Below are 14651 nucleotides of genomic sequence, written 5' to 3' on the forward strand. Positions count from 1 at the left end.
GGGTGTAGTAATTTAAGAATTTTTTGAGAGTGCTGTTGTAAAGGTTAGCCTTGTCATAGGGGTTTAGATCAGTCCTGCTCAAAATGTCTTTAATTTCAGTATCCAGGCGTAGAGTCTCATTTCTACGGATATCCCAGGCGTTGTCATTGGTGGACCCCATTTGCTCCATCTGCTGCCTAGGAACCAGATACATTTTTGTGGCGTGGTCCATCACTCACCCGTGAGGAGGCTTGTAATTACAGGTATAGCTATCCCCAGCAAGCTACCTATAAAACCTCCAGACTGTTTCACCAGTTTCTTCTTTGTTATGAGTGAGCCCCTTTTATTACTGAGCTTCTTGATAAGCCCCTTCTTCTTCTTCAGAACCTGTAACTGCCGCTTTGATATAGGGACATTGCCTTTTAGGGTGTTTAGGGCTATTTCTGAAATGGCAGCCACTAAATCGTCAGAAGCGGTGCCCAGGATGGCCTTTCGATGTTGGGGACTGGCTTTAACAAGCATTTTCAGGAGGGCTAAATTGCGGCGTAGGTGTGCAGACATGGTCACCACTGTGCGTTATAAGGGCGTGGCTGTAAATGGTTCTAAAATACATCAGTGTTGCTTTTTATAGGGCCTGGTCTTGGGCTTTGGGGTGTAAACTACTGGTAGCTCTGGGGGAAAAATATCAGCCCTTAGTCTATAGTCTTCTAGAGTTTCATTTTTTAAGTCTACCAACAGGTACCCGTGGGGTTTTGCTGTAGCGTCGTTAAAGGCCTCCATGAAGAAGTGTGTGTTTCCTGGGTACATCTGTTTAGCTATGACGGATATTTGTTGTTTGTCACGAGGGTTTTTAAATAAAACAAGGTATGAAGCGTTGAGAGCTATAGACCTACTGTTCTTGCCTTTGTAAAACAAGTTCTGCACAATGTAGCAGATGCTTAGATTACGATGATGGGAATATTGGGTAAAAGCTCTCTCTAACTCGGGATGATCACCACCTTCACGCATCAGATCATCAACAATTATCATATTTACAAGGGTTGGGGGTAGTAGCTCATCATCGTTGAGGTTATCCGGTATACCCTCTATAAATTTGATATGTGGGAACCGGCGGCCCAAATCTGTATAAAGAGGCTGCCAGCATGAATAAAGCCACACAATGTTGTTAGGGGTTTGTGATAAAGCAGAGCCGGCATTTTCTAAGAGCTTTTTTATAAAGTAGCTTTTCCCGCAGTTTGAGGGACCTGCTAGCACGCAGGAGAACGGATGCTGTAACCTAGTGTCCATGCTGTGGCGGCTGTCTCTCTAATGGGTCTAGTAACCATAAGGCAGTGTTTTATAGTCGGTGGTCAGGACCCTTTTATCAAAAACAACTCGCAATGTTTTATGTAGAGGCTGGGTTGTGATTTCCCACTTCTTTTTGGATCTGACTATGCAGGGCTGGTTCACGACTATGGTTTTAGCATTCTCAGAATCGTTGGCTGTAGCGTAATCATGCACCAGATTCTTCAAACTATCAAAATTGATTTTTAGGGTGTTGCTGACATTTAATGTTATCCCTTTGACCTTCATACACACCTTGTTCTTGTTGGTACGGTAGCTGTATGTTTTAGGTCCTGAGGACGTAAATTCTTTTATAAACTCATCCTTATCTAGCTCACTGGTTAGATTACCCAGATAATCTCCCAGAGGGGGGTCTTCATCCCCCGGCTTGCTCAGAAAAATCACAGAATCTGTATCGTGATACAAGCAGCGATCCTGGAGCTTATCCATAACCCCGTAAAGCTCTAGACGAGCGTGGGCAGTCGTGAAGCAGGCTATGAAAATGTTTATGTTGTTACTCGATGTGGGGTACTCTTGGGCGTATTTCCAACACAAAGCAGCGGTATCGTCATAGATAAAGTCGCAGCTGGACACCTCGTAGCATGGGGCAAACAGGTACTTGAACAGTTCATCAGGATCTGATATTAAGGTAGTATTTGAAAGGTTTGTGCGCTGTGCAAATTTTCCCCATAAGGAGTTGAGACAGAGTTTGGCTAACTGGCGGCGTGCAGGATTGACCTCTATCAGCTGGGGGCGTAAACGGATACCCTCGTGAGCGTAGTAGTCGTCGATGTATTTCTGTTTTGCATCCTGACTAGTACACCATTCAGGATACCCTGAGGCCTCCTGTTTGTCTCTGAGAAACAAATTAATGTAGGGGGCAAAGAGTTGTGTTGTAGTGCTCTTAAAATGCCACACTTCGTGCACTCTACCTAGCCTGTACCCTTTCTCTAAGGCAGCTTGTACCTCGATGCTACACCAGGTCCCTGTGAGCATCCTTTGTTCATCGGTGTGTCTGCAACCGTCAACTTCTTTAAGCATCGCACATGTTCGACAGAGGGGGAACATCAGCTTGCCATCGACTCTGCATGGTAACACCGGGAAGTAAAGCTGCTTAGGAGGATAGATTTCACATTTGATAAGCCCAAAGTATTCGGATAGGGGCTTAAAATCTCTATAGATGATGGTGGGATGACCCAGCGGGTACAACTTCATCTTGTTCACAAAAGGGTACAGACTGGTGAAATCATAGTAGTGTATTTTCTCACCCTCACCAGCGGCCTTGTACAGTTGTATGGCATTTGTGCGCCCCCCAAATAAGGCATCGCGGGGTTCCAGAGGTGTGGGTAAATCACGGTTCTTAAGAAAAGAGCAGAGGTCTGTGTCGGTTTTTAACATGTCTAACCACTCGTGCTCCCAAAGAACTCGCATAGCAAAGCCCTGGTTTTCAACATACTGTGCCTTTGTCAGAGTACGTCTGTATAAGTGTTCAAATTTGGACCCCAGCATTTTGTTATACTCGTGGGGCTTGTAACACTTGGGGCATCCGTGGTAAAAACAACCGTTGAATTCAAAGGCCGTCGGCACACCGTTAATTACAGAGAACCCGTCCAGGTAATAGGGCCCCAGGCGGTATTCACCACCCTGTAAGGCATGTTGAATTTGTATGTCTTCCTTCTCAGAGACGTGCATGAGCCACTGGATAGAGGGGGTTGAATAACGTTTCTGTTTACCGTTATAGAGGTCTGGCGGTACTAGAGCTATAGTTTCGGGCCTTAAAAACATGTGTTTGTAGATGGACATACACATGGATGCCAGAGTGACGTTTTGAAATGGGTCTATGTATTCGACCGCATGCCGCGTTTCAGGGGTTTTGGATTTCAACACCGTTACTTCTTTAGTCATAGACACCACAGCATCTCTGAAGATGTTACAAGCTTGCCGCAGGATCATTACATCAGCCTGACAATAAGCTTTCAACTCTGTTTGAAAGTGAAACGCCTTTTCACGGTTTTCAGAGTACCATTGTAGAAAGCTCACTTTCTCATCAGGCATCATGTATTCCACCCCGTAGCTGTCGGTAGGAGGCATGGGTCCCACATAATTCTGATTAGCCCAGGTGTTAAAAAAGTGTGGAAAATAACCTTTACACCCAGGGAACCCAAAGGCCTTTGGCAGCTTGCTCAATTTCATGGGTAGGAAATTCAGGGTGTCCATGAAGCGTATTTTTAAAGGGCATACCGTCATCAACATCTGTTTAGACCCCTGTGTTATGAGTTCCACCGGTATCTTTTCACGAATCATGTCTCGTAGAATAAAGAAGGAGTCATAGGCTTTCGAGTTGTGGGCGAGCATGGTATATCCTTGGAATTTGGCTTGAATGAAAGTGCTCAGGAAATCACCAACGCACGTTCGTCCCTCAAACTCCCAGCTGTCGTCGGAAGTTAGATGGTGGGCGTAAATATAGTTAGGTTGGTGTACCCCCGTCTCTTGTGTGCACTCTATATCAAACACTATATAGTCCTCGGTCTTGGTCTGAGGTAGACCTTTAACCATATAACACTGATGGCTGGTGCCTGCCTCGTAAGACACATGACAACGGGGACATATCATGCCTTTGCGATTGTGATCCGTTGCCACATACCGCCCACACTCACTGCAGTCCTTTTTAGGGACGCATGTGAAAGATTTCTCGTGTATGCTCAAGCAGTTTTGCGAGCGACAAAACATCCTACATGTGCCGCACCTCACCTTCAGGGTAGCGTCTTCTATACAGCCGTCCCTCTGACACATCTTGCAATGCATTTCACATTGGTGGTATGTTTTATTGCTGTATATATGGTCACAGTGGGCGCACACATTCCTGACACCCAAAAAACCTTTAAGGTTCAAGATGCCGTAAAAATGATTTTCGGCGTGGAGGACATATACGGTCTTGTTTCTCACAGGGCCCCCTGTTGTAAAGTACTTCCAGGAACCGTTGTGATGAAGAACTTTCACCGTCACGGCGAAATAGTTCTCAAAAAGACCTATATCGCCAAAGCCGACCATTCGGTCAGGAGGTATTTCAAGAACCTCATGGGCTTCAGCAGCTCTAGACATGATGACAGCGTCAGGGGTCTTGCGAGCCATCAGCAGCCCCACGATGCTGGCCGCCAGACATGTGTTGGCAGAGGGGCTGTTAAAGTTGAGCAGCCACCTCTGTTTCTTACCAATTATTTGACTGTAGAGTATGCTCTTTAAAGGTCTGGAAACACCACCCTCACGCCCCCGTACAATGAGGGCTATGACTCTAAAAGTGCCATAGGCGACTAGTTCTGCCTTACTCTGTAAAAGCCTTGAGAGGTTTTCTAAAAATTGCACAGCGTCAAAAACATCTCGGGCCTTCCGCCTGGTGAACAACGGAGTGTCAAAACCCTGCCCCTGGAAGCGGAGTTGGAAAAAGTCATTAGGCCCCACATTGTGTAACAACCTTTCTATGAGCTCCTGCACAGCCTGATGTATAGCCAGAACACCCTGATCGGATGATGTTATTTGATGGATGTTAATAAATCTAAACTCCTCATAGTGTTCTACGGCCCTAAACCTCTCTACATTGCGAGTGTAACTTCTAACCCTCTCTAAACACAAGGGCTCTGGGCCCTCAGCAGTAGGAGTGTGAATTGCGGAGGTGTTCTCTGTTGTGTCATTTTGGGGGGTCCTGGTGGGACCTGTCTCAGGAGTCCTTGTAAACCTGCGGGTAGCGCATATTCTAGCCTTCTTCAGCTTATTTATTAAGCGCCTGCGTTGCTTTGTACTATTAAGCCACTTTTTTTTTCTTTTACGACCCCAGGCTTTTCGAGATACCATGCCCCAGCCTATCTGAACAGGTTGGTTGGTGTCATTGTACGCCTTGTTCATGGAGGCCGCTGCTACAGTTCCACCCCTAGGTCCTTCTGAATGTTGCTGTGTTTGGAGTTTTAAAGTCCGCCCCCCTACCCCCTTCAAATGGCCGACCCTCGGTATGTTTGACCCTGCACCTATGTATTGTCGGCGGTAAAGTGTTGGTTTATATGTTTCAGGAGCTGTTCTTGAAACTATGGGCCCTTGTTTGAAGGGGTCGAGGGAAACAGATGTTTCTTGTTTGAAGGGTTGTGAGGCATCAGATGTACGCTGCTTGAGCAGTCTTAAGAAGCGTGCAGACTTTGTCACTAACCTCTGGACCTTACGGGTATATTTTGGGGGCCTCTTATGAGCACCACTGGCTGTGGGGGTCTTTAGGGGCCGGTGTTGCCATAGTCACGCCCGTATAGCATGTATGTCTGCCACAGCCGCCTGACACTCCTGGATGATCACTTTTTTACACACCCCAACCCTTTCCACGATCTTCTGATGGGCCATACTTGTGTACAGGGGCTTGTTCACCCCCACCACCCATTTTAGGTTTGCGGCGAGCGCCTGGCGTTTTAGTTTTCGAACAGCCATCTGCATCTCTTTTACATGACCCGCAAATACCTCATATGTGTTTACAGACCCCTCTTGCGCCTGCTTAGAGGGCCCCACCTTGCGAGGCATTATAAATGGCTGCAACGTCTTAGGACCATCTATACTGCTAACAGCCTTAGCACCATTCTGTAAAGCCTGTTCCGATAGTGTTCTAGAAATAGGACCCCCCGGCGAACGCCCTGGTGCGGACAGGAATGGAACATTGCAAACTTTGTATGGAAAAAGCGGCTGTACCCCCTGGGCCCCCGTGGTCTTGTCATCCACACTTATTGCTGAGGGCTGTGTGGGGCTTACGACGGCCGCGGGGCTGGACCCGGGACTGTACACGTGGCTGGCAGCGGGGCTGGACACAGGCCTGTACACGGGGCTGGCAGGTGGGCTGGACGCGGGACTGGACACGGGACTGTACACGGGGCTGGCAGCTGGGCTGGACGCAGGGCTGGGCGCGGGGCTGGCAGCAGGGCTGGTGGGGTCGTATGCCCCCGGAGGGGTACTAGGGGACAATGGGTATGAGGATTGTGAGGAGCTGTCGTTATAATCAGGGGTCCTAGCTGAAATGCCTGTGTCAGGGTGTGCTGACCTGTTAGCTGGGTTCTGTAAACCCGCTGTGCTCAAAGACCCCTGGGACACCGCTTCAGGGGTTCTACCTAGGCTGTCTACCACCCCCCTAATCAGCTCAAGAGCTGGGGTGTTCACGATAGAAGGCCCTTCTAGGGGTTGCGTGTTATTACCCGTTGAGACCCTAGGCTGTGCCTGAACACTTACAACCGGCTTTGGGGGCTGCTCAGGGGCGTGTACCTCTACATGTACAGTTATTTTATTTGGTACTGTCTGGGGTTTCAGGATGCTGGATGGATCCAGCGTTGCATTATGGTTGCTGAGGGACGCTGCTATCTGTAGCTTAGGGACCCCCGGTTTCAGCTTCAGATGTTTTCTTGAGAGGCGCGATGTTTTAGGGGGCTGTGGCGGCGCCATCTCTTCTACATCCACAGCTACAACTACCGCCTCCTTGGGGCTCACGGGTGTATAGGCCTCATTCAAAGGTTTAACAGTCTTTTTTACAGATAGGTCTAAGGGGCTATCATGGGGTTCAGGGGTCCTAGGTTTCTTCTTCTCGGGGCTTAAGGGCTTTGCCTGGACCTCTGGGAGCATCGGAGCCGTCTTCTTTAAGTTTAAGGGTTCTGCTTGGGGCTCTGTGAATACCTTGGAGGACTTCACACGTTTTAAAGGGTTGGGAAGGTTCTCTGAGTCCTTATGTTTCTTCTTAAGGGCGGCAGTGATTGAGACACCTTTCCCTTTTGATACGCTGAGAGGGCCCAGACCCACTGTAGCTGTTTTACACAGACCCTGCCCTGTGTTATCTGTGTTTGTCAAGACTCCGCCAGTGCTGACTCCACCCCTGTGCAGAATAGATTGGTGTAGAGGATTGTTCATCATGTTTGGTGTGTAGTGCGCGGAGACTTTTTCGTGGCGTACACGCCTACTCACACCTTTTGTAGCGCTTCTGTTGTTCTGGACGGTTGCTGTTATGTCCCTTAAGGGCTGCGCCGACCTCTCTTCAGCAGCATGTTTCTGAGCCGCTTCTAAAATATAAACAGAAAAAATATATATGTTAGAGAAAGTATAAAAAGAACACACACACACACAATCCTAAGTTCTACACCGCCGCCTTTTTATATAGGCCTTGCTACAAGTCGTTGTACCCTTCTGCTTGAGAGTCTGTAACACCGATAGTACTTTTCACACCCTTTGTAACAAACACACCTGATAGAGGTCTTTTTGCAACTCCTTTCTTTGACGGTGGTCCCACTTTAGAAGGTAAAGCTTTCCTCTTCAAAGGGCTTTCTTTTGATTCTCGCGATGCCTCTTGTACCTCGACGCCGTTCGGGCATAACGTGGGGGTGCCTGTAAAGAAAAAATAATACCCCGCCTTAGTCATATTTCTGAGGAGTCCCACTATACACCATCAGGGTCAGGACTGTGGCCTACCCCTCCAACTCCCCAGCGTCTTAGACAGTTTAAAATAACAGGGGCTTTTTAATTACATGTAGGAACTGAAGTGTTTTGCACACTGTTCAGAGCGTCTTGAGCCTCGATGTACTCCATAAGCTCGTCAAAAGCTTGTTGTAGGTCAGGGTCATAAGCTGTAAAAGCATACATACATGAGAGCCCATTAGAAAAAGAGAACTTCTGAGAGACTGGTGTACAAAACTACGTAGAACTACATAACTCTAAATATATATATATATATATATATACCTGGCTGTGGGGTCGACAGGTGACCAGCGTTGCTAGTTATTACAGCTGGGTCCAGCGCCGGGGGCACATTGGTGACGGTTGCATTTGCAGGGTCTTGCATCTGTATTAAACATTAAATTAAAAAAAGAAATAAAAACGGTTTTAGTAAACGCTTACAGCGGCAAAGCATGTATTGTAATAGTTATGCACCCTTGGGGATAGCGTTAGCAAACATTTTAAAATAAATAGAAGCACCCTACGCCATATCCTGTAATTCTGGGTACATGACTTAATGTACCACCAACATCCTACCTTGCGACCATTGCGCCTAAGTGCTGGGCACTCTTTTGTAACATGTACACGCCTCTTTTCTCTTGTAACACCCTGCTTGCGCCCCTCTTGATTACGCCACATTGTCTACCACGTATTGCAGTATTATACCTCTACCTGTAACCTGCACACATTGCACTTTTTTTTCCTCATGTAATGCCCCGTTTGATAACGCCTGTATTTTGTTTGCTCACCATTGAATTTTTTTGTCCATGTAACTTATCGCCTGCTCTTGTAATTTGCGCTAACAACCAGTATTTTTTTCTGTTTGTATCTTTTATGTAACACCTGTAATTCTTAGACCTTATGTTTTACATAAGGCTCTTGTGTAAAGCGCTTTGACACATTCCAATGCTAACTCTCAGTCTCACATATATTGCAGTAGTATACCTCTATATTTTATTTTGTACGCTTTTTGTAACCTGCACACGTCACTTTTTCCGCCTGCAATGCATCGTTTGCTACCTCTTGTATTTTGTTGACTCACGATTGTCACTTTTGTAATGCACCGTTTACTACCTCTTATACTCTGTTGGCGCACAATTGTAATTTTGCTTCATTTAATGTAAAGTTTGCCTTTGTATTTTGCTCACTTGTAATGTTCTCATGTAGCAGTTCTGTTCCTATTGTGAAGCGCTCTAACACCTTCGTGTTCGCGCTATCTCTCAATAAATAAAATAAAAAAACACACACCGGGCCTGCAGGCTTGGCCCGCCCCTTCAGTGATGTCACCAGCTCATCACTGGTGGGGGCGGCCCTAACCCTGCAGCCCCGGAGAAGCTCACGCCGCCATGCTGCCGCTGCTGGATCCACGTGGGGCCGTGGGAAAATGCCCACAGGACCCCTCACAGCACCAAGGACACCGGAGTCCGCCCCCCAGAGTCCCCCGAGCAGCGCCCCGATGCAAGCGGGCTCGGGGATATATTTTAAAAAACGGCCCAATTATGCACACGGGCTCCGGAGCCCCACCGGGCACCCGGAGCCCGCCCCCTAGAGCCCCCGAGCAGCACCATGGTGAAGCGGTCTCGGGGCATTTTATTTTAAATAAGAACGGCCACGGAGGCCCTGGGACACCGGGAGACCGGCACCCCGAGCAGCGCCATGGTGAAGCGGTCTCGGGGCATTGTTTTAAAAATAACGCTGCACTAGGGACCCAGAGACCCCCAGGACACCCAGAGACAGCCCCATAACACCCCAAAGGACTATGGCGACCCACCAGGAGCCCCCCCTCGACAACTGGCCCCCGGGTTTATTTATTTTTTAAATACAAGGCCCTCAGGACCCCACCAAGGAGCAGCAAGGACCCCCGGAGCCCCCCTGGACCCCTCCAACTCTCTACAGCGGTTTGGTGAGTGCAACAAGGCATTATTTATTTTTAATTATATGCCATGTATATTATTTAAAGCCCCTATGGTACCGTTACAGTGTAGTTAAATGTTTCTATGAACTGTAAAATGCACGTTTCCCCTCTGCATGTACCCTCCTAAGACCTACAACATTATGCCCTTAAATAAAAAAACGCCTGCAAACTCTGCGCCATCCCCCACAACACCACCCCTATTAACATTAATTGTCTACACACATAGCTTTAAACTCAAACCTTCAACACAGCCTTTATTCATTTTAAATACATTTACATTTCACGTCTTGTAAAAAACTTCATTGGCACCTTTATTCACATTAAACACAACACATCGCCTTAAACATTAACAGTTTACAAAGTACTCTTTAGCATTTTCAAAACTACAGTTTTGTATACTTTTAACACCACATAAACATACATCCTTGCGCCCATGCTTTATTTACCTTCTCTACATGTTCACAGGCGGCGTCAATCTGGGAAAAGTTGCTCGGGTCCATTCTTGCCTTTAAGTTCCAAGGGTTGGCGCTGTGACTCCAAGACAGTCCACTTGCTCCCCAAGGGTGTTGAAGGGCTTGTTGGTGAAGAAATACTCAAAGTGCAACAAAAAAAAAAAGCAATCCACAGCAGTCGCTCCCAGAAGTTTTTTGAATGGGTGTTTGACAGTGTTCCATGAGGGGCCTTTTTATACCTGTCCATGCATGCTAATTAGAAGCCCCCACACCCCTTATGACTTGAGGGGGTTTAGAACAATGTCTTGGGGTCTTTGGATGGGAACTTTTTTTCTATGCTTGCACAGTTTACGCTGTATACATCTGTTACTTACATTCATGGCTTATCTTGGGGAAGAGAGACCCCCGGGAACCGACCTTTGCCCCATCACTAAACCCATCACATGTCATCTTTCCAGCCAGAGTCATCAAGTCCTGGCCTAAACTGTCACAATTCCGGCCAGCATGTCCAGTTTCGACCCTGGGGCTTTGGAGGTGTGTGAATTACGTCAGAGCACTTGGCCTTCTGCTTCAGGTTCTCATGGGAAGACTTGCCATGACATCTGTCTTTTTCACCTTGCACAGTTTACGCTGTATACATCTGTTACTTACATTCATGGCTTATCTTGGGGAAGAGTAGGGTGCTTGGGGCCATATTTTAAAATGGCTTATCTTGGGAAGTAGAGACCCCCGGGAACCGACCTTTGGCCCATCACTAAACCCATCACATGTCATCTTTCCAGCCAGAGTCATCAAGTCGTGGCCTAAACTGTCACAATTCCGGCCAGCATGTCCAGTTTCGACCCTGGGGCTTTGGAGGTGTGTGAATTACGGCCGAGCACTTAGCATCCTATTTCAGGTTCTCATGGGGAAACCTTGCCATGACATCTGTCTTTTTCAACATCTCAAAGCTCAGGGTGGCTGAACATGGCTTGTGCTTTTTAAAACACACTATGGGTTTCCCAACAGCTACAATTTAAAAGCTCCCCTTTTTTTTTTCAAACATAAAAAAACATCTCCCAACACACAGGGTTGGGGACTCAGGCCTGTTCAGCAGCTGTTCAGCCTGCAGCTGTCTGCAACACCCAGTTTTAAACATGCACAGACATTTCCAGCCTGCACGCACTTTCATATGCACTTTTAAAACATGTACACAATTACCACATGTTTTGCAGCCTGTTACTTCTTGGGAATATCCCTACATGTCACCCCCCTTTTAAGGCCAGGACTGTTTAAGGCCAACAGCCTGCGCCCGGCCCTGTCAAAATTTAAGGCCAGGGTTTCCAGCCAGAGCTGTTAAATTTCCGGCCAGGAGTTTAAGACTAGGCCTGTCATAATTAAGACTAGACCCATCACTTTTTAAGGCCAGGATTCCTGGCCGGAGCTGTCAAATTTAAGGCCAGAGTTGAAGTGAAGGTATCACTATATACTACTGATCATGATCAAGAATTAGGTGACTCATGGGCTAATATTGCCGCTGCAGATGCCCGACAACTTGGTGGTGCTAAGCCTGAGCCTTTGATAGCAGAACTTCCTGGTAGAATAGTTGATTACATGAAAACGATAATGCCTGCGATATGTGTAAATTGGGATAAGTTATCTGCATGCAAACAGAAGAAAGAAGAAACAGTCTCAGATTTCTTCACCAGATTTGAAGAAACATTTGTTGACCACAGCGGTCAAGATATAACCTCAGAAGGTGGTCAGAGATTGTTCGTCGATAAATTCGTGCACAATCTACTTCCAGAATTGTGTAAAAAGTTAAAGGATTCAGAAAGTTCTTGGGCAGTCTCCTCTTCAGCGCAGATATTAGCTACTGCCCAATATTACGAAAATAGAGACAAAGACGAGAAAGATAGAGTAGAAAAGAAAACTAAAGAATTGAAAACGAAGGTTTTGCTACAGCAAGCACGTGGTGGTGGTAATCAAAATAATAATGGTCAGAATAATTATCAGAATAATTTTCAGCAGCCTCAACAGTATCAGAGGAACTTGCAAAGAGTCGAGTATACTCAACCCCGTGTACCTGTAGGTCCCAACCAGTGTTCATATTGCAAAGAAGAGGGTCATTTCAAGTATAATTGTCCTATTCTATTACAACGTGCATATGGAGTTTCTGGTGTAAGAGGTCGTGGCAGTCAGCAAGCACCTAGAGGCAGAGGGCGTGGAAACGCCCCTCAGAACCCACGTCCCCTTCCACGACAAAACTCTATGAATAGGTTTGATCAGCAGAATAACGCATCTGACAGGACAGCTCAATACTACGTTGATGATTACTATACAGAAGATGAGTATTTGGAGAATAATGATTGCTAGGACAGCCATAGACAAAGAGAGGGAGTTGTTTCAGTTCCAGTAGATCAGAGTGGACCTTACGTTGAGGTGATTACATCAGGTGTGTCAGAGCCTTTTCTGTTGGATACTGGTGCTACAAAGAGTTCTATTATGCACTCCAAACTCCCTGGCGCACCTTTGTCTGGCGAAATGAACGTTTCTGTAGGTTTTTCTGGCGCCCAGTTAGAAATCCGATTTCTGACCCTTTGTCTCTTTCTGTTGGTCCTTGTGAATTCGAAGTACCCCTCATTCTGACAACAGATTGTGGTGAAAACTTGCTAGGATTAGATTTGTTAAAAAGATTGCATGCGACTTTGTACTGTTCTCCTTCGGGAGTACACCTTACTTTAGGTAAGAAAGTAGTTTCTCCCATGTATTTGTCGAGGGACAAACTTCCAGCAGAATTGTCGTTTCTTCCAGATATTCTTTGGGCCACTGGTCCTAATGATGTGGGCCGCTTAGAAATTCCACCATATCTTGTAACATTGAAAGCCAACGTTAAAATGCCACAAATTCCCCAATACAAAATCTCGAGTGAAGGTGAAAAAGCTTTGCTAGCGATCGTTTACGAATTGATTGAAAAGGATGTGATTGAAGAAACACGAGGCAATGTTTGCAATAGTCCTGTTCTGCCTGTCTTGAAACGAACTGACCCTTCTCAGCTACCTGTGTACAGATTCGTGATTGATCTGAGAGAGGTGAATAAAATAGTTGTGCCACAATTCCCAATTGTCCCCGACATTACCACATTATTAACTATGATCCCAGCATCTGCATCTTGGTTTTCGGTGATTGCCCTGAAGAATGCCTTCTTCAGCATCCCGATTGCTGAGGAAAGCAGGGATATTTTTTCCTTCAGTTTAGGAGGTCGCAGCTTCCGCTTTAAACGCGCTCCTCAGGGCTACTGTGAAAGTCCATCAATATACAGTCAAGCTCTAAAAACACAGCTTGATACGATTATTTTACCTGAAGGTGCTACTCTTGTACAGTATGTGGATGATTTACTCATTGCCGCAGACACTGAGGAAATTTGTAAAAAGGCCACGCTGTCATTGTTGCGTCATCTGTGTGATCTTCATCACAAGGTGTCACTTTCCAAACTGCAGTATTGCCGACAAGAAGTGACCTACTTAGGTCACCTCTTATCGAAGGAGGGAAGGAAACTGACCCCAGTAAGAATTCAGGCAATAGCAAAATTGAATGTGCCAAGAACACAGAGAGAAGTGCGTGCTTTCTTGGGCATTACATCGTACTGTAGACAGTGGATCCCAAATTTTTCGTTATTAGCCAAACCCTTGGTGGCATTAACGTGTAAAAATACACCCAATCCCATTCCTTGGTCTGAAGAGTGTCAGGAAAGTTTTCTCGAATTGCGCACAGCATTGTGTTCGGCCCCTGTGTTAGGTACCCCCGACTACAGTAAGCCTTTTACATTATATGTTCACGAGAAAGAGGGCTGTGCATTGTCTGTGTTGACTCAGTTGTTTGGAGGTAGGCAGCGTCCATGCGCCTATTTCTCGTCGACCTTGGATCTGGTAGCACAAGCATTACCGAGTTGTTTAAGAGCCACAGCAGCAGCAGCTGTCTCTATTCGACAGTCTGCTGGTCTAGTAATGAATAATACACTAATCGTGATGGTCCCGCATGCAGTAGACACATTGTTAAATAGAACCAAGACACAGCACTTAACTAGTGCTCCACTGTCCAGTTACGAATTGACACTGCTAGCGAGCCATGTGCACATAAAAAGATGCAGTACCTTAAATCTAGCTACGTTGTTGCCAATTATAGAGGAATCAGATGTTTCAGAACAGCACGATTGTTTTCTCAGAACGGAGGAAGAGACGAAAGGGAGAATAGATTTATTCGACACTCCTCTTGCTGAGTGTGATGGTACATTATGGGTGGATGGTTCGTGCTTTAAGATCCCGAGTGGAGACACGACCACAGCATATGCCGTTACAACGTTGCACACAGTTGTTGAAGCTGCACGTGCCCCACATAATTCAGCTCAGGCAGCAGAACTAATTGCACTGACGAGAGCATGTGTGTTTTCTAAAGGGATGAAAGTGACTATCTACACTGATAGTCAGTATGCATTTGGAGTGGCT

At 46.4% G+C, this 14651-nt stretch overlaps 1 protein-coding gene across 1 annotated transcript; it reads right to left on the bottom strand.

Moving 5' to 3' along the window:
* Window positions 1–5580: 5580 nt before the first annotated feature.
* LOC144820146 (uncharacterized) lies at window positions 5581–10710 on the bottom strand. Its single transcript, XM_078677777.1, has 5 exons — window positions 10162–10710; window positions 8047–8146; window positions 7833–7931; window positions 7552–7692; window positions 5581–7370 (listed from the first exon to the last, which is right to left on the bottom strand). Exons 1-5 carry the CDS (start codon window positions 10213–10215, stop codon window positions 5581–5583), a joined length of 2184 nt encoding a protein of 727 aa, XP_078533903.1. The 5' UTR covers window positions 10216–10710.
* Window positions 10711–14651: the final 3941 nt, after the last annotated feature.

This window comes from Lissotriton helveticus, chromosome 2_1, assembly GCF_964261635.1.
Source record: "Lissotriton helveticus chromosome 2_1, aLisHel1.1, whole genome shotgun sequence".
Classification (NCBI taxonomy): Eukaryota; Metazoa; Chordata; class Amphibia; order Caudata; family Salamandridae; genus Lissotriton; species Lissotriton helveticus.

Coding starts and splice junctions, on each gene's coding strand:
- LOC144820146 (XM_078677777.1), bottom strand. CDS start 10,215: ATGGACCCGAGCAACTTTTCCCAGATTGACGCCGCCTGTGAACATGTA. Junction 7,932..8,046: donor CCTGTCGACCCCACAGCCAG/GTATATATATAT, acceptor ATGCTTTTACAG/CTTATGACCCTGACCTACAA. Junction 7,693..7,832: donor AAACACTTCAGTTCCTACAT/GTAATTAAAAAG, acceptor TTTTCTTTACAG/GCACCCCCACGTTATGCCCG.